The sequence below is a fragment of the Trifolium pratense genome, linkage group LG2 (assembly GCF_020283565.1).
Source record: "Trifolium pratense cultivar HEN17-A07 linkage group LG2, ARS_RC_1.1, whole genome shotgun sequence".
Lineage (NCBI taxonomy): Eukaryota > Viridiplantae > Streptophyta > Magnoliopsida > Fabales > Fabaceae > Trifolium > Trifolium pratense.
Genome location: NC_060060.1, coordinates 13,506,865 through 13,526,403, shown reverse-complemented (window position 1 = coordinate 13,526,403; position 19,539 = coordinate 13,506,865). Strand labels below are relative to the sequence as shown.

At 34.0% G+C, this 19,539-nt stretch overlaps 3 protein-coding genes across 4 annotated transcripts; 2 read left to right on the top strand and 1 right to left on the bottom strand.

The window, feature by feature from the left end:
• The first annotated feature begins 838 nt into the window (after positions 1–838).
• On the top strand, positions 839–3,261 carry LOC123907013. Its single transcript, XM_045957072.1, has 3 exons — positions 839–1,664; positions 1,986–2,137; positions 2,936–3,261. The coding sequence occupies exons 1-3, from the start codon at positions 1,437–1,439 to the stop codon at positions 3,078–3,080; spliced, it is 525 nt and encodes a 174-aa protein (XP_045813028.1). The 5' UTR covers positions 839–1,436; the 3' UTR covers positions 3,081–3,261.
• A 4,834-nt stretch (positions 3,262–8,095) lies between these two features.
• On the top strand, positions 8,096–12,193 carry LOC123907012 (probable prolyl 4-hydroxylase 10). 2 transcript variants are annotated; one of them, XM_045957070.1, is made up of 8 exons: positions 8,096–8,480; positions 8,565–8,649; positions 9,804–9,901; positions 10,050–10,147; positions 10,495–10,624; positions 10,727–10,914; positions 11,034–11,123; positions 11,891–12,193. In XM_045957070.1, the coding sequence occupies exons 1-7, from the start codon at positions 8,284–8,286 to the stop codon at positions 11,105–11,107; spliced, it is 870 nt and encodes a 289-aa protein (XP_045813026.1). In that variant the 5' UTR covers positions 8,096–8,283; the 3' UTR covers positions 11,108–11,123; positions 11,891–12,193. The 2 variants fall into 2 exon arrangements, with proteins under 2 accessions (XP_045813026.1, XP_045813027.1); XM_045957071.1 differs by having other exon boundaries at positions 11,849–12,193.
• A 562-nt stretch (positions 12,194–12,755) lies between these two features.
• LOC123908006 (aconitate hydratase 1) lies at positions 12,756–19,316 on the bottom strand. The gene is made up of 20 exons (XM_045958501.1): positions 19,109–19,316; positions 18,870–18,977; positions 18,509–18,669; positions 18,290–18,382; positions 17,992–18,177; positions 17,643–17,804; positions 17,368–17,512; positions 17,123–17,265; positions 17,001–17,057; positions 16,829–16,908; positions 16,294–16,369; positions 15,651–15,836; positions 15,333–15,400; positions 15,113–15,231; positions 14,905–15,026; positions 14,729–14,827; positions 14,154–14,633; positions 13,673–13,771; positions 13,341–13,583; positions 12,756–13,229 (listed from the first exon to the last, which is right to left on the bottom strand). The coding sequence occupies exons 1-20, from the start codon at positions 19,110–19,112 to the stop codon at positions 13,155–13,157; spliced, it is 2,706 nt and encodes a 901-aa protein (XP_045814457.1). The 5' UTR covers positions 19,113–19,316; the 3' UTR covers positions 12,756–13,154.
• Between the last annotated feature and the right edge of the window lie 223 nt (positions 19,317–19,539).

The following is a 19,539-nucleotide window of genomic DNA, read 5'->3' as shown; positions in this document are numbered from 1 at the left end:
TTAAATCATATTTTTAATTTTTTTAAAATGTCACACAAGCAATTTATAGTAAAAAAAAGTCAACGGGGGGCTAGCAAATGCAAAAGGGGGTAAACTTGGGGGGCCAAAATCGAGCAATTGAAACTTGGAGGGCTAAAATCAAGCAATTGTGAAACTTAGAGGGTTAAAATCAAGCAATTGAAATGTGGGGGGCCAAAATCAAGCAATTGTGAAACTTGAGGGGCCAAAACTGCATTTAAGCCAAAATTAAAATATGATCGATAACCTAATCTTCTTAATTAAATCATAATTGCAACGTACGTAGTTATTTTAATTTGTGTTTATAATATTTGGCAAGTTGGCCTTTTGCTTTGGACAATGGCTAATTAGAGGAGGTTTTCTAGCCGTCGGTTGAAACTAAGACTTATTTATTTTTTTTTGAAGAAGCTAAATTAGCCCACCCAAATTGGCGCCAGAGAGAATCGAACCTCAGACCTCAAGAGGAGCACACTCCCAGGTCCCAAGCCAATACCAATGCACCAACCCAAGTGGGTTACTAAGACTTATTTATTAACATTGGCATTATCCACTAATTAAAAGACTTAGTAGAGGTTGCCATGGAGGACGAATAAAATTATATATATTATGCATCACTAAACCATGAAATAATATTTTATAATCGCAAGTTGCACATAGCATATGAGGGTCACAGCCAACCATTGAAGATTCTTGACAAGGATGGGAACCTTTAGTGATGAAAGAAAGACATAGAAGAAGATTATCTTTACTTTTTGGACCCACATTTAATATAATTGGAGTCTCCTATTTAATGTTAGAAAAATCTTAAATGCTTTGTTTGTTTGTTTGTTTGAATTGCTAACTTGTACAATTTTTTTACATGACAAATTTTTGTCGAGAAATTTATGAAACACACAATTTAAGTCCTTCTGTTCTAATTTTTTTTTTTCATACGCACGAGTTAAATATTAAAATTTAAATTTTTATGATGAATAAAACTCTGATTATTTGTTTGAAATATACGAGTCTCCTACTAGCTACTCACACTCAGTATGTGCATTAAATTTTGAATTTTCATAAGTTAGAGATCAACTTTGGCCGCATTAACTTGAGCCAAAAGTAACACTCTCTAATAAGTACTATTTTTGTAACATTTTTACTCTTAAAATAAATCCAACAACCAGTCCATTGTTTTTATGTTATTTATGTTATCCCCACACGCAATTAAGGCTATAAATATTGCATATTCTATCTCACTAAGAAATTCCATGTATAACAAAAAGTCTATCTATTGGTGTTGTGTGAAAGTTAGGTTTGGATAGTTTGGTTAGCTTGTGGTAATTGCTTACATCTCTAATCTTCAACCTTTTTAAGATACAAAAACAACTAAGAAAGTTAGTGAGTAGTGACAAAGTGAACAAAGATCAAAGATTGTCGAAATGAAGCAAAGAAGCGAAGAAGGATCGAGGAAAGAGGTTGTTCGAAGGACAACACCACCACCACCTCCGCCACTTCCAAAATTTCGAGTCATCTCAAAGCCAAGAGCAGAAGAAAGTGTGACAAAGCGAGAAATCGCAAAGTTTTGGAGGCAAAAGCGAATTGTGGAGGAAGATCATCTCCTTGCTGCTATCAAGGCTGCAGCAAGACTCCGTGCACGCAACCTCACGGTAAGGTTATATAGTTTGGATTCTCTCCAGCCGCTACTAAGAATTCAAGGTTTTCATAAATCAATCAAATATATAGTAAATATGTGAAAATATATCATATATGATTCATCATCAACAAAAATAAAATAACAAGTTTTATTTTTTTCCTTTTTAATCCTAAGAGATGATTAACAAGGAGTTTTGATAAAAAAAAAAAAAAACCGTTTATCAATTGTATAATTACATATTCTTCATGTATGTGGTTAATGTTTGGTTGATGATTTTTTATATACAATAACATGGTTTCTTAGATTATGAACATGATTCCTATTTTGTTTAAAGGAGCAAGAGTACCTGAGTTTTGAATTGAGCTTGGAAAATGATCGTGATGAATATGAGACCAATAAAGAGAAGGTCAATTGGGTTGTAGGGACAAATTATTGTGGCAATAAAGTTGATGAGGACAAGGAAGTGCGCGTGGGAATAAAGGATTGGTTAGTACATTTTTCATCTTACAAAAAAATATTTAATTGTGGTATCTTGGAAAAACTTCACCTGAAGATTGTTAATTTGTTTGGACAAGATAGTTTATCATGATATTTTAACAAGATTAATTATTTTGTTAATAGACATTAAGTAATATGGACTTTTGAAAACTTATATTGAATGTTTTAAAGATTGGTTGGTATGGAGATCAAATTGGTGATAGTATAATTTAGTCGATTGAACTTACAAGCTGATTCAATTTAGTTCGATATGGAGATCAAAATATCTAATGATTTAGGTCTTTTGAGTGCCTTATAATTTTTTAGTTGGTAATAAGACATTTGTTCCTTTTTTGTATACGGGGTTGAATGACTCCCAAATAAAAGATTCTAGAAATCAAATTAATATTTTTTTTCCTAGAGGAAAGTCATGTTATCAACTCTTCCAACACTATGCATGTTATATTTTCTTTAAATTACATAATAGTAATTGAACTATAGAATATTAAAGATACCAATGGAAGGAGTAAGAAATTCAGAAATTCAAGATTGGAACTAAACTTGAGTACTTGACAATGTTTTAATTTTACAAGCAAAGATACTGAACTTGTCAATGTATCTAGACAACAAATGCTTCAATCAGTCCTTCAATTATGTATAGACTAATAGAGACCCCACAACAATTTTTTTAATGTCATCTTATTTGCTAACTTCATAAATCATAATCATAAATGAAACCAATTTAAAATAGATAGTTTGCACACTATTTAGGAGAAATAATAATAGTGTTAGTTTTGACATATGCAGGTGGACTAAAAGCAAGTATGCATATTTGAACCAACCAGCCTTAGCTTCCATGGAACCTCCTAAGAGAAGGACCTCTACTTATGTTCCCCATATTATTTCTTACAAGCCCAAGGCTTTGTACCCTACAGCTATTGGTGTCTTTTAAAGCCATAGGAGACATTCCAATATTGTTTCTCAATTGGTCAATTTCTGGAACTTCTTGTGGAGTAGTTCCCTTGTTCATGTTTCAATTGTTATTCAAAATCTTATGTGCTTTATTTGGGACAAGTATTGTTAGGGCTTGGGCCTTTAGGCCAACCATAAATTGAAAATTTCTCTTCGCACTACCCATTTTCTCACCACACCCCTAGAAATTCTATTTTTGCCCTTGGTCAAAAAATTCGGAACGCGTTTTCCGAATTTTTTTTGCCTTTAAAAACAACTTCGGAATGTGTTTTCCGAATTTTTTCCAAATTTGAACTAAAAAAATTCAGAAAACGCGTTCCGAATTTTTTGACCAAGGGTAAAAATGGAATTTCCGGAGGTGTGGTGAGAAAGTGGGTAGGTGAGATGAGAAAATTTCCCATAAATTGAATTTTATAATATTGGGCTTGGGCCTTTATTTCATTTGTATTTGATCATTTCTCTCCCGACCCCCTCATTTCTTTTCTACCCCTGAATTTCCGTTTTTGCCCTTAGGGGGTACTGCGGTTTATACGAACCGAAGGAATTTAACATGCTGATAAACTTCGGTAACCACTTACCAAAATCTGGGACATTTCGGTTCGCAGGTACCGAAACAATTATTTCGGTAAACTTCTACCGAAAATGGCCTAATTCCAGCGACCCAATGAAATTTTCGGTAACAACGTACCGAAATCTAGGACATTTCGGTTCGCATGTACCGAACAAGCTGACGTTCGGTTTCTGTGTACCAAAAATGCTAATGTTCGGTTCACAGTTACCGAAATGGTCTAATATTTGGCATCGGTGAATATAAACCGAAGTTTTTTGGCAAAAAATTTTCAAACCGCAAGGGACAAAATGAGATTTTTGGAGGGTATAAAAGAAATGTGGGGGGTCGGGAGAGAAATGATCTTTGTATTTTGTAGGGTTTGGGCCTTTGGGCCAACCTTAAATTGTTTGATAAAAAAGATGGTTGTTCTTCCTGAAATTTTCTCTTCCAACCCTCTATGTTTCTTTTCTATCCTCTGTGTTTCCGTTTTTGCCCTTGGATAAATATTTTAGAACGCGTTTTCTGAATATTTTTTTTGCCTTGAAAGAAATCTTCGGAATGTGTTTTCCAAATATTTTCCGCATTTGATCTAGAAAAACTTTCGGAAAATGTGTTCCAAAGTTTTTAACAAGGGTAAAAATGAAAAAATGGGGGGTAGAAAAGAAACAAGGGGGTGGGAAGAGAAAAATTCGTTCTTCCTCTCCATAAATTGGTCACACTAAAAAACACATTACCGGAAGATATCTCTCGGTAGATAGGGGGACATGGAGGGATTCTGATCAATTTAGAAGGGGAGAAGACCACAAATATGTACTTGTAAAGGATAAGTTCTACTACTACTATCATGAATAGTGACATTATAATATGTTTGAGTTTGAAATATTGATTTCTCCACTTAATCACTTTAAGGAGGTGAAATTCCAGACATCATACTACTTAACTAAAAAAAACCAAAAAAGATAAAAAAATTAGTAACCTAAATAATGATTTCAAGTTTTGTATATAATAAAATACTAGTGTTGAAAAATATTGTCATGAATTCATTCTATTGAAATTGTATTTGCCATTTTTAATTGTTGGCTATAGAAAATGTTCCGTTCTCTTGCAAGCAATCTGTACAATTCATGGATTTTCATGTCAACATTTTTTAATACGAGAAAGACAATAATAAGCATAAAGAAGGACATTTGTTTAAGAATATTTTTGACACAAGTGGACAATATGGCGGAGTAGTTGTTCTCACAGTCAACTTAAGCAATCCTTTGCCAGCTAACTAAATGCAAAAAAAATCAAATAAAAATTACAACTTTGGATGCTTGTCAAAAAACAATCACAACTCTTGTATTTTATTTAGAAAATATTTATAAAAAAAAATCTCATATAGTAATATTGAAAATTATTGGGCCACTTTGAACCAATTCAATCTGGTGACTGTGGAATCAATTGACATTTTCTACAAATTTACAATAAAAGGAAATCATAAGTGATTTTAAGAATTTTTTTGTTTTAATTACTTTTGTTTATATTTGAATTTGAATCTAATCAAAATTTCGTATTTTTATGTGAAGAACGAACTACTAGTTTATTAGATAATTCGGTTTGGCATTTTGTGATTAACGTGATACCAATTCTTTTTTAGGTTATCATGATATTGGTACGAAATTTTCACTATTTTTAGTGATGACTAATCTCCGCCGAGAAGCTTATGGGGCACATAAAGTGAGTTCTCTTCTCCCAACTAAATTTTCTCCATACGCATGAGTCAAAAATTAAACCTCGATCACATACTTAAAGGAACCGGACTCTTGTTATTTAGACCAATTTAATATTTTTTTTTTGAAAACTTGGTATCCGGCCTTAGGACCGACTAATCTAAGAGGACCAATCTCACCGCCCACTTGCGGGAGCCCCATTTAAAGCCAGAGTTTTTATTTTTGCTTTGTATGGACTTAGCACACTGAAATTGGCACCAGTGAGAATCGAACCTGAGACTTTGAGAGGAGCATACTCCAAGGGCCCAAGCGAACACCACTCGACCAACCCCAAATGGGTTTGACCAATTTAATATTGATAACGTGACGCCAACTTTATACCGAATAGTTAAGGATATTTGCTTTTCAAAGAGATGTATGTAACTTAAAGATAGATAGAGTAGGTAAGATAGGATTAGGACAATGTAACCACACAAAAAAAAAAAGATTAGGATACTCTTATGTTCAAATTAACTCTCAAAGTTACACTCTTGAAATATAAGTATTAGACTAATCCTAAACTAACAATCCAGAGTATAAAATAAATAATTTTATTCATTTGATTAATAAATTAATTAAAGGTAAATATTATAGGTTAATCATACCATCTATTTCGAATTCATACCATACCATAATGCAGTACTTGCTCATAAATTTGACCTTGTGGCTGCCCCGAATCTTCCAATCTATGAGCAATAAAACGAACTATTTTGTCTAGAATACGGTATGAAGCACGGACACAAACACGGACATCGGACACAACACAGACACCGATAAAAATTTGGAAAAATGACATAATTTAGTGTAATCATAAGTGTCGGTATTGGTATCGGACACAGACACTGACACATGTCGGACACGAACACGCCTAATCTGAGGAGTGTCGGTGCTTCCTAGAGAATATGTTTCAGATCCTCCTATAGCTGAAGGAGGCTATGTAAAGTTTGGAAGCAGGAGTTGGCTGCTCCACGGAACTGGTGGAAGTCGACCCATCTTAGATAGGAGCACATATGGGTGGGAAGATATGCAACTCTTAATTTATGCTTGCTTTTGAGCTTGCACCAGACTTAGGAGACACCCAAATCGTAAGTTTGTTAAAATAAAGAGAAAATATGATAAAAATTTACAATTAATTAATATTTTCCACTTGTCAATTTTTTTTTAATATTTTCCACTAACTAATCTAACAAAAATATAACAATCTTTTCAATCATCTTTTTTAAAGATCTAATTGATAAAAAATTGAAGTGGGTCATCCAAATTCAAGAAAATGGGTCTATCGTGTTGAAGTTCATTCCAAATTCAGTTAATCGGTATGTATCATCCACATAAGTATTGACCAAGTCAAAATTAAATGGGACATGATTTTTGTAAAAGGTGCTCAAGTTAAGGGGAAAAAATGTTATTTTTAAAATAAAGGATCCAAAATCACAAGATTATTAAATTTAGAGGGTAAAAAGTGTCATTTAAGCTTTATTGTTTGGAGCACTTCATCAACTACTAAAATACAAAGTCATTAACTACTAAAAAGAAATATTTAAAATAGTTTGCAATTTTAAAAAATAACTAATAATAATAATTTTCATTAATATTTTATAAAATATTTTAATCAAGTGAATTTTTTCATATATAGGACTATATTTTTTCCTACAGAGTTTTTTTTTTTTTTTTTTGAAAACTTTTTTCCTACAGAGTTAATCAAGTAAGTTTTGTCATATATAGAACTATATTTTTCCTAAACATATAAATACAGGTGTGAATAGATAAATAGGTAATATATTTCCTTCGGGTACAAAAAACTACAAATAGATGGCATATAAACAAATCGGTTTATATGTCAACACTCTAAAATACATTCATAATAATAGTATTCTATAGAGGGCCAATGGTTTTGGTGACACTATCTTGCCTAGAGATAATTTTAGGGTAGATATTCCTATGCTAGTTGATTGATTAATTAAGTACCACTATTATAAATTTTGACTTTTTTGTACCCAAAAAAATCCAGACTTTTAAACAATTCTTTAAGTTAAAAGAGAAATTTGTTTATTTTTAAGAAAGTGATAAATACTACAGAAATTCTAGACAAATATATACTATTTGTATTATGATGGTAATTTTTTTAGTGACTAGAATGTTATATTTAAAGGTGAATATGTGTATGTATTTGGTTTTGGGTTAAATCTCCGGTCAATGCATATGGAAAAGTATTTATTGGGAGAAATTAACCCCTTAAATGAATTTAGTCACCTTAAAAGAAGTGTGATAATCGGAGTTGAAACTTTAATCTACATTTTAGGTGCAATGTTGTTACCGACTAGTAAGTTATTTTCACGAATTTCAAACTCTAATGATAAAAACTGTTGTCCTAAATTATATATTTTTTTATTTTCACCCTCTAGTTCCTAGGAAAAGAGGACCCTAGTAGTTCAGAATTTGAGGCAAGTTCTGACATCAAGTGGTTTCAATCCCCTCCCAAATGCAGTTGCGGAGGATCGAACTGTGGCTGTGGTCCTTCCTATCAAGTTCAGAATCAATTACCACTGAGCCAATTAACATTTGGTTGTCCTAAATTATATTTTGATAACAAATATTCAACATTAGCAATATCCACGTTTATTTTGTCAAAAAAAAAATAAAAAATATCGACGTTTATGGATTTTAAATATGCCGAATAAGGAAAAAGAAGAAAAAACAAAAAAATCCATATTCAATTGCTTGTTCCTTCTTTCTTCCACCATCTATCTACCTAGTCGTAACAGTATTACACACATTCTGAATTTTTGACACTTTCTCTTCTTCTCTCTCAATTATTCAATTTCATTATTACACATTCGTTGAATTTCAGATCTCATCAATTAGATCTGAAAACTTCAACAACAATGGCGAAATCTAGATACTCTCGTTTTCCATCTCGTAAATCTTCTTCTTCTTACACAATCATTTTCGCTTTATTCATCGCTTTCACTTTCCTAATCCTCATTCTCCTCGTTTTCGGAATCCTCTCCATTCCTTCTTCCAATCAAAACTTGCCTAAACCCAACGATCTCACCTCCATTGCTCATAACACCGTTGACAGGTAACGTTCTGTTATAACCGTCACTCGATTCGGTTTTTTTTTTTTTTGTGCTGATGAAGTTTTCTTGTTTTTTGTTTGAATCAGTGTTGATGATGAAGAAGGTAAAGGAGAGCAGTGGGTTGAAGTTGTATCATGGGAGCCAAGAGCTTTTGTGTATCACAATTTTCTGGTTAGTGTTTTCAACGATTTATGTTTATATTAAGTGTTGAATTGGAATTTTAATGCGATTGATTTGAATTTTATATTGCTATTTTTGGGTAATCAACTTAATTAAGTGTTTCTGTAAGTGCTTATTTATATGCTATTATCTTTGTAAAATGAAATAAAATAAAGTCAAGCTTTGTATAAGCTATAAGTTGTTTTCATAAGTTATCCTGAAGAAGGCTAAGCTGAAAACAAACAACTCATGGACATGTCATAAGTTGTTTCTATAAGCTTTCCCAGACAATTTACTCCCTCTGTGACAAAATATAAGTCAAATTTACCTTTCTAGGTTCATTGCATAATTAATGTATCCAAGTCTTAATTATAGACTAGATACATTGATTATGCAATGAACTTACAAAGGTGAATTTTGCCTATATTTTGTCACGGAGGGAGCAGGTCATTAGATAAGCTCAAATGAGTCAATGCAAACGAACAAACCTCAATCAAGGTTGTGGTTTGTAAAAACACGGCCTAATTTGGAAGTGTTTTATTTATTTATTTATTGTGACTTGATTAAAGCTTGGGAAAGAAGGTGATATTTGGTAAATATTATTGGATTCTATATGTTAAGGGTTTGATACAACTAGGAGCCTAGAACTCTAGGAAGAAATAAGGTTGTGCGTGGAGTGGAAGTGGAAGAGAAGTAGGGGGTTTATTACCATGGTTACATACAAGAAAGGCTCAAGTCCGACATATCCCGATATTGCATAAATAAGGTTTATAAAGTTTGCACAATCTTCACCTTACAAGTTAATTTTGTGGGTTGAGTACTTGAGTTAGTCTCAAAATCTAATATTACGCAATAATTAAGGGTCTTTTAATTCCTTGTGGTTTTTGGTGATGAGTTTACCTTTCTTTTACTATTTCCCTATTTTGAAGGTTAGGTACTTAGGTTAAATACCAAAACTATTTTGTGTTTTGCTTGGTTAAATGATGTTTGATGGAGCGTTCAAGTGGTGTATTTCTTTGTTTGAATATGACTCTAGTGTGATGTGATGACATTGCATATAACTCTTGGTTGAGCTCGAACCTCTGTTGGGGCATTAATATTTAATATGATGCATTGTACTGTCTCCACCTTCCAATTACTAAAGTTTAACTGAATAATCTACTCAGAACAAGGAAGAATGTGAATATCTGATCGACATAGCAAAGCCGAATATGCACAAGTCAACCGTTGTCGACAGTGAGACTGGAAAGAGCAAAGACAGCAGGTTGGATTATATCCTATCTTTCTCTGTTTAATGTTCTTTGAAGTTGAAAATGATTTCTTTAGCATATTTTTTTGACACCATTTCTTCAGCATTATTTAAACTGCCATTATGGAAAACCATATATTTACATATTTCTTTATACATGTAGAGTGCGTACAAGCTCTGGAACTTTTCTTGCCAGGGGACGTGATAAGATTGTGAGGAATATTGAGAAAAGAATTGCCGACTTCACTTTTATACCTGTAGGTAAGTAGTCCCAGCTCTTGTATATTTTTATGAATTTTTTATATTTTTATTGATATTATTAAGAATTTATTACTGGTACTGCTTTCTCTTGTTTGTATGTATGTAAGTCAAGAATACTAGAATAGTATCAAGCTCTTATTCAATTGCGTACCATACAATCTGTAGTAAACCTTTTGTCCGTGAGTGAGAACTTTGAGTAGTTGGACACACGTTTATGTATGTGTCTTTCACTGAATATTCTCAGTTATCTTTGCCATATGGATTTCTGAATTATGATCTAAGGTAGTAGGTTAATTTTCATCATATACTTCAGCAAGTATTAATAAACTATGCCTCGCAATATACAGAGCACGGTGAAGGACTTCAAGTTCTACATTATGAAGTTGGACAAAAGTATGAGCCTCATTATGACTACTTTCTTGATGACTTTAACACAAAGAATGGGGGTCAGCGCATAGCAACAGTACTGATGTACCTGTAAGTGATATCATGCGCTGTCTTAGTTATTATTAACTTCAATTTGTCTTGGATATATGGTCAGCTGTTTATGATATGTCCCCTTTGTATTTAATCATACAGTACAGATGTTGAAGAAGGAGGCGAGACAGTGTTCCCTGCTGCCAAGGGGAATTTCAGTTCTGTGCCATGGTATAATGAGCTTTCTGATTGTGGGAAAAAAGGACTTTCGATTAAGCCAAAGAGAGGTGATGCATTACTTTTCTGGAGCATGAAGCCGGATGCAACTTTAGATGCATCAAGCTTGCATGGTTAGTTCCTCTATTTATTATTGTTGTTGTTATTATTATTATTTGTGCTGCCTGATGCATCAATGGAATTTCACAGCAGAGAAGATAAATTAAAAAAATTGTTTTCTTGATAATTTCAGGTGGTTGTCCAGTAATTAAAGGAAATAAGTGGTCAAGTACCAAATGGATCCGCGTCAGTGAATACAGAACTTGAGTATATGTTACTATAGGTACTTATCTCGCCTCTGTTGTATTGTAAAAGAATATTATTTCACAGTCATGGCAAGACAATCATGTTTATCTGGCAATATTTTACATTTGTTTTACCTGATACATGGTTAAATGATTGCGTGCATAACATACAGTTCGATAAAAACAAGTATTGTAAGTGTTGATTTGTCTTACACCTATCATGTTTATTTTGGGTTTAATTGAACTTAAGACCACAGATATAGGGTATGTTTGAAAGAGCTTATATATAGTTAAATTAAGTTGTTTTATAACACAAACACTTGTTAATTGTTTGAGAGAGCTTATGGCATGTTTATAAGTTTTCAAATAACTTTATTATGCTCCCACAATTAAGGGCCCGTTTGGATTAGCTTATTTTTGAGCTTATGCAGACAGCTTATGCAATATAAATTAGGTTTTATGCTATTTTATAAGTTAACACTAGTGAAAATTGTATTTTTATAAGCTATTTTATCATAAACTACCTTGACAAACTTATAATAATACATAAAAATTGCATAAGCTGTTTGCATCAGCTCAAAAATAAGCTAATCCAAACGGGAACTTACCTTATATGAAAATATTTTAACCACATTCTCCTTGTAATTATAGTAATAGCTTAGACATAAGCGCTTATATGATAAGCACTTCCCAAAATGTGGTGTGTGGAGGTACTTAGAATCTTCTGTGACATGTTATCTTATATATTCAACATTGTTTGCAGTTGCTGCTGATCACCTCTCATGTTGATCGACTTATTTTTCAGGCTTGTCTGAGTTCATCACTCCAACGATGTGCAATTTTAAAGTCTCGGCTCAGCTAATACTTCGCACAATGGAGCTTCAGATCTCGAAGGAAATGCTTACAGCTTAATGTGTGGTTTTGTAATTTTTTATGTTATGTAGCTTAGGTAACTCATTTTTTTTTCTCACACTTCTTCATTTATATGTAGCAAATACAATAAAAAATAAGTACTTGTGAAGTTGTGAACTTTGCCCAAGGGAGATTCAAGAAAATGTATGAAACCAATAGATGTAACAAAGTATACGGGCTTTTTCCTCCGAGCTCATTTACCCCATGTAACAATCATTGTTACATGTTTTCTTCTGCTGTTCGCCCATTTATGAGAGGCATTTACATTATTACATGTTTTCAATCTATGAAACCACTCTTTGTAATGAGTTTCAAAAGGCAAAATAAATAAATTGTCCGGGGAGAAGAAGGTTAATGCAATGCCAGTTGGTCCAGATTTTGAGTCTGCCTCACAAATAACTGAAAAAGTGGTTAGAGCTTCCTAAGATTTAACAAAAGGAAACCCTTAACAAAATACTCAATTAGTACACAATTTTTTTTTGCAACGTAAAACTGTGCAACTCGGTAATAATGAAGTTCAAGGTTAGATTATATATACTAATTTTTGCCTAAAACATATTATATACTAATTTTTGCCACTACAATGTATATTGACTACGTTGAAGAATTTTTTTTTTCAAATTTTGATGTTTGTTTGTGTGTGTATTGCTTAGATTAAGAGCATATTTTCATTTACTCGTTTTCCTTTTTATTACTTATAATAATAATAATAATAATAATAAAATTAATTTCTCGATTAACTGGCATAGGCACTTAGCTACGAGAAAGCTCAAGCTTCCTGCTATAGGAGGCTAAACTTCATTTCAAACTCGGTTGTAAAAACCTTTCAACACTCTTTTTGTCTAATTTATGCTTTTACAGCACACTGGTTCAATAAAAATTCTTGATATTCCCTACTCAATAAGGTGGCAACACTAGAATGTAAATGTTTGCTACAAATGCAAACGTAAAACCATTTTTTATTCTCGTAGACAGATAAGAGAAATGAGAAAAATGAGTTGCATTTCTTCAGCAAACGACACAGCTACAAGCCTACAACCCTTCGCCTGAGTTCTTTGGTTTATTAATACAAATAGCTGAATGATATGGATTTCCTCCCACATTGAAAAGACCTTCGTTGACCCATTCACATTATTTAGACAATGTTAAAATCAGTGTCAATGTTTGGCATTGATCAAGTTCCTGATGGCGTATTGTAAGATGCCTCCATGATTGAAGTAAGCAAGTTCAACCTGCCATAAGTAACAGAAACATCAGCAGGATAAAAGTCGAAGAATAAGAGCCGGGAACAAAACAATAGATCACCGCCACAAAAAAGATGGAAAACTATGACTAAGTAATACCTCTGTATCGAATCTCAAGGTACATGTAAAAGTCTTCCCATTATCTGTCACCACTGCGATATCTTGACCAGGTCGAATTTCATTCACACTGCTTGGAAGATCAATGGTGTAACGTTCGTGACCGGTCAATCCAAGAGAATCAGCATCCTCCCCAGACTTGAAACAAAGAGGAATTATACCCATTCCCACCAAATTACTGCGGTGAATCCTTTCAAAGCTTTTTGCTATGACAGCTTTCACGCCCTAGGAACAATAATGAATCAATACAGCATTACATCAAACCAAGAGAATATACACAACTTAGTCAGAGCAGAACAACGTCAAGGAATTACCAGTAGCATTGGCCCCTTTGCAGCCCAATCACGAGAACTTCCACTCCCATACTCAGCACCAGCCAAAATAATCGTATCATGCCCCTCACTCTTGTATTTCTGACAATTAAGTAGTGTCAATACCAAATTCAAGCATTATATTCTTTCACATTAAATTTCTATAGTCGACAAAAAAAGAAGAAGGTAGCAATAACTAGTTAATCGACTATTTTGTATATATAGAACAAATCCAACAACATATCTATAGTGTTGAAACTCTTAAATTTGATTTACACATGGACCACTTTGGAACCTCTCTTGAAGTTATATATGGCAATCAAATGAAATTAATAATATACGAGCTAAAAGACGTTGCGTTGGGTTAGCTACTTCATTCTTTGATTAAAAAATATACGGAAGTAAGAGTGATATCATTGCAGCATGGTTCAGAAAAATACCAATGACCATTATGCATACGTGTTGCATAGTTCAGAAAACTTACATTTGCAGCATCGAAAACTGATAACTTCTCCCCAGAAGGAATATGTATAGTTTTAGGCCCAACTTCTCCATTCAGGAATTTATTGACAATGCGAATATTGGCAAAAGTTCCTCTTGCCATCACCTCATCATTACCACGGCGACTTCCGTAGGAGTTGAAGTCTCGTCTATCAACCCCGCGTTCTGTAAGGTATCTAGCTGCAGGACTATCCTTATGTATGCTGCCAGCTGGAGAGATGTGATCAGTCGTAATACTGTCTCCAAAGTTGAGCAAACAATAAGCATTCTTCACTCCATGGGATCCTGGGGGAGACATGGTCATGCCTTTAAAATAAGGTGGCTCATGAATATAAGTTGATGTAGAGTCCCAGGCATAAAGATTGCCAGATGGAACAGATAAACTATTCCACATGGGGTTGCCTTTGGTAATAGCATTATATGTTTCCCTAAACATATCGGGCAGCACACTTGATTGTACAACCTGAAAATTGGACAAATATTAACAACTGGTAGACACTAAACAATATATTTTTATTTATACAGTGAAGTCACAGTTAAGCACATTTAACCACTTACATCTGCTATTTCTTCGCTGGATGGCCAAATATCCCTGAAGAAGATCTGTGTTCCATCCTTCGCTATCCCAATAGGCTCGGTGTCAAAGTCAATGTCAACCTGAATAATAATATTTAAATTAGACAGCAAGAAGCAGTTTTGAAATGCATACTTGGAAATAATTTTTAGTTACATACTGTGCCAGCAAGGGCATAAGCAACAACGAGAGGAGGAGAAGCTAAATAATTAGCCCTTGTTAATGGATGGACTCGGCCCTCAAAGTTCCTATTTCCAGACAATACAGCTGCTGCTACTATATCTGGAAAATTCAGAAAACCAATGTTTAGATAACCTCAGAATCATAAGTCAGTACTTCAAAACTACCATTATAAAAATGATATGTACCATTTTCAGTAATTGCAGATGCAACAGCTTCATTAATATCCCCTGAATTTCCAATGCATGTGGTGCATCCATATCCAACAATATTAAATCCTAGCTGATTCAAATACTTCTGCAAGCCACTGCAGAAGCAATATATGATTCAGTAATCAAGATACTACAGCTACATAAATGTGAACGCCACCATATTATGAATATATACTCTAGGATATTCTAAGAGTACCTCCTCTGCAAATACTTAGTAACAACACCAGAACCTGGAGCAAGACTTGTTTTGATCCATGGCTTCACCTATTAGTTAATATAAAATAGTGAAAAAATAGCAATCAGTCAGTGGGAAACAACAAATTATTTGGGGTAAATGGAAGAAGTAAACACATTATACATTCCCTCAAATATGTATTTAACTACTGGACTATAAAAATAAAGAGCAGTCTCAAACATTGGATTTACACATAATATATATGTATAAACATATCATTATTGAATTAAATCTTAAGTCATAATGACACAGCAACCAAATGCAGAGACATCTACTAACCTCCAATCCCAAATCACATGCTTTCTTTGCAACCAATGCAGCTCCAAGCATTACACTAGGATTTGAGGTATTTGTACAGCTGGTGATAGCAGCTATAACAACATCCCCGTGCTTAAGTTTTGCTGGTGTTTCATTGAATGTGAAATCAACAACCTTTGTCTGAGATTCTTTTGGTACAGCAAAACCCTGTAACAATGCGAAACTATACAGCTCAAACAAAAGAAACGGCCAAGGCTATAAATGAGATTAGCTACTTTTCTTAATGGTTGTGAAAATAGTTATTTTTGCTTATATATGAGACTGAAGGGAGTATGTTATTATAATGTGGTGGTGGTGGAATCAAGTATCATTTAGCTTTCAATTAAATAAAATTTTGTGAACTTGATATAGTCATGCGAGCTTTCAATTTAATGCTTTGGATTGATAAATTTCACTATGTATACAAGTTTTTAAAAAGTGCAAGTGTGTGAAAACTGCGCAGTGGAGATTTACTGAAAATTACGCAGTGGATATTGAAAAGCCATATTTGAAAACTGAATGTGGAGATATAAAAATTCAGGCATCATGATGGGTGCTACGAATAAGCTGTGCCATTTTATATTTAGACATTAAAAATAATATGCATGGTTCCAGAAGTTCATACCTTAAACCCAACTTTATTGTTGAGGCAGGCATGCCAATCTACCTTCATTTCTTTCAAAGTAACACGGTCATGAGGCCTGAAAAAATTTAAAGCAAGGATTACACAATGAAAAACTGACTGTAATTAAACTTTCAGACTATATACCGACAGACCCTCCATATAAAACCCTAAACTAACTCCACAACGTTGTCAAATGTAACAGATTTGTTAATTTTTAATTGAATTAGTAGGTTATACAAGTTTTGTAGTCAAATTTAAACTTCAACTCAGCTAAGTCGAATGACGTGTTCTTCATTTTTCTCAAAATATGATTGAACAAGCCGGCAAGGGTCAAAGGTAGGAATAGACAATTTTAACAAATTTGTTAACACTAAATTAGCTTTTTAGAGTTAGTGGTGGTTTTGTAATTTTTTAAACCCAGATGATCTCAAGTGCAATATTTTAAGAAGGGAAGACGTGTGTAATGCAAAACAAATGGAACAGTACAGTTTTTCCCCCTTACTTTAAGTGGAAAACACGAAGACTCGTTCGTTACCTTTTTGGACCTGAGACGCATGGTTCGACATCCTCGAGATTGAGCTCCAGATAGGATGAGTATACTCTCTCCACTTGGGGCTGCAATGCAAAAAAGCAAACTCTCGGTGAGACCAGGTTCTTTCAGACATTTCAGATACAACCACCCCAAAAACAATATATGCATAATATACCTCACTGTAGTCTACAAACATCTTATTTGCTCGTAAGTAGGATTCTATCATAGAAACCTGCAATGAAGACATGTAAGAACATGTAGGCAAAACCAAATATCATGAAACAAGTGTTAACGTACAGTTTCGTCGCTTCTTCCAGTCAATTTCAAATATTGCAAAGTGACATGATCCACAGGAAAGAATCCCATGGTTGCACCATACTCAGGAGACATGTTTGCTATGGTGGCACGATCAGCCAAAGGCAGCTCACTCATGCCTTGCCTGCATAAAGGAAGTAAAAAACAATTATTATCTTAGGAAAGACTAATCAGCTAGGAACATGATGCTACAAAGGAAGAAATATGTTGCATAAATTAGTATTTACCATAAAACTCTACAAACTTGCCAACAACCCCATGCTTTCTTAGCATTTGAGTAACAGTCAACACCAAGTCAGTAGCTGTGACACCACTTCGTAGCTTGCCTGATAATTTGAACCCAACCACACCTGGTAGGACCATGCTCATGGGCTGCAAAGGAAAATAATTATACTAATTAGCAGAAAAGAAAGTAAAAAACTTCCACACATACTTATTCGAATATATTAAATAAATAGATCACAATCTGTAATTTGAAAACTCAGTAACACATTATTTTTACCTGGCCAAGCATTGCAGCTTCAGCTTCAATTCCACCAACACCCCACCCAGCAACACCCAAACCATCAATCATAGTTGTGTGCGAATCCGTTCCGACAACGCTGTCGGGATAAAGCACACCATTTGTGTTGAACACAACTCTACCAAGGTATTCTAAATTGACCTGCAAAAGTTGAATTTGCAAAACTTGATTAAGAATACAAACTGGAATTACTGGATAAAGAACCAAGTTAAAAAAAAAATAAAAATCCAGGCATTAAATATTACAGAATTAGATCACACGCACATGCACGCGCGGGCGCGCACGCACACACACACACACTTCGCTATTTACTGAGTTATGCAATAACCTGATGGACTATTCCTGATCCAGGAGGAACAACGAGCATGTTATTGAACGCATTTGAACCCCATTTGAGGAAACCAAATCTTTCCTTGTTCCTCTGGAACTCAAGTTCCATATTTGCCTGAACAGCATTTTCTGATCTTGCAACATCAACCTGAACAGAGTGATCAATGACAAGATCTACCGGTACCTGAAGGTAACCAATTTTGAATTTGTTACACATGCCTAGTGCATAACTAATTAAATAATGAAAAAACCCACATATCAATCTTAAATCCACGACTAAGCAGCATTTGGATTACCAATGGATTAATTTTATTAGAATCACCACCAAGTCTGTTCATCGCATCTCGCATGCAGGCAAGGTCAACAACAGCAGGAACCCCGGTAAAATCCTGATAATGACATTAAAAGCAAAATCAATACCCGAAATACAACTAACATTGAAAGAATGCCACAGAAGCAATATTGTTGAACACCGCTCCACCTCCCCAACATCAATATATATTCACGCTACTTACCTGCAGAAGCACTCTAGCAGGCTTGAACGGAATTTCCACCAGTTTGGGAGAAGTATTCTTCCAATCAATAATTTTTTCAACATCGTCACTCTTAACTTGAAACTCATCACAGTTACGAATTGCAGATTCCAAAAGTATCCTGATCGAGTAAGGTAGAGCATCTGCAACACAAACACAAATTTAACCATCATTTCCTCACAAGTTCAGATCATATATATAACTGAATCCAGATTTATTTTCACATTATATCATCATCACTTATACTTATTATACAACAAAGTAAGATTACAATATAATTGTATTATATTATCGAAAAATGGATAATAAAACAAGCGAAAATGAAATTGAGCGACTCACTGACCGATTCTAGAATCGTTGAGAGCTGGTAAACTGTAGTATTTTCCAAACTCACCGCCACCAGCGGGTTTCTCCAACGTCTTCAATATTTTGTTGAATGGATTTTGAGTTGCTGAAAATCAGGCAAATAAATAAATAAATAAATAAGCGAAATGAGAAAATTGAATCTGGAATTAAGAAGAAAAAGTTAGTTAGAGGTTGATGTTGTTATGTAAGAGTGAGAGGATCTCGCTCTGTTCTTACCCATGGTAAAATCTTGTTAGTACCGTGGTGTGTGTGTGTGTGAAGGAAAAATAAGAGATTGAGATCGATCGAGAAAGAAAAGGAGCGTGTGTGAAGAACGAAGGTAATAATAACAAGAGAGTAGGTGGTTGGGTCAAAAATGACTTATAAGGAGAGAAGAGAAGTTAAGTGGAAAACGTTGCCGTGATACTATTCTATTCTATTCTTCTTATCAATTGTTGTCTCGTCTGAATATACGATGCGATACGAGTAGATCCAATCCAACTTATGTCATGTCATGTCATGTCATGTGCTTAACATACTCTCATCATCCATTGCATCTTTCTTTGTTTTTTTTTTTTTTTTTTAATATCCATAGCATCTTTCAACATCGGGAGACCAATATTTTGAGAGAGTAAACAAACATATGGATCAAAATTGTAATTAAGCAA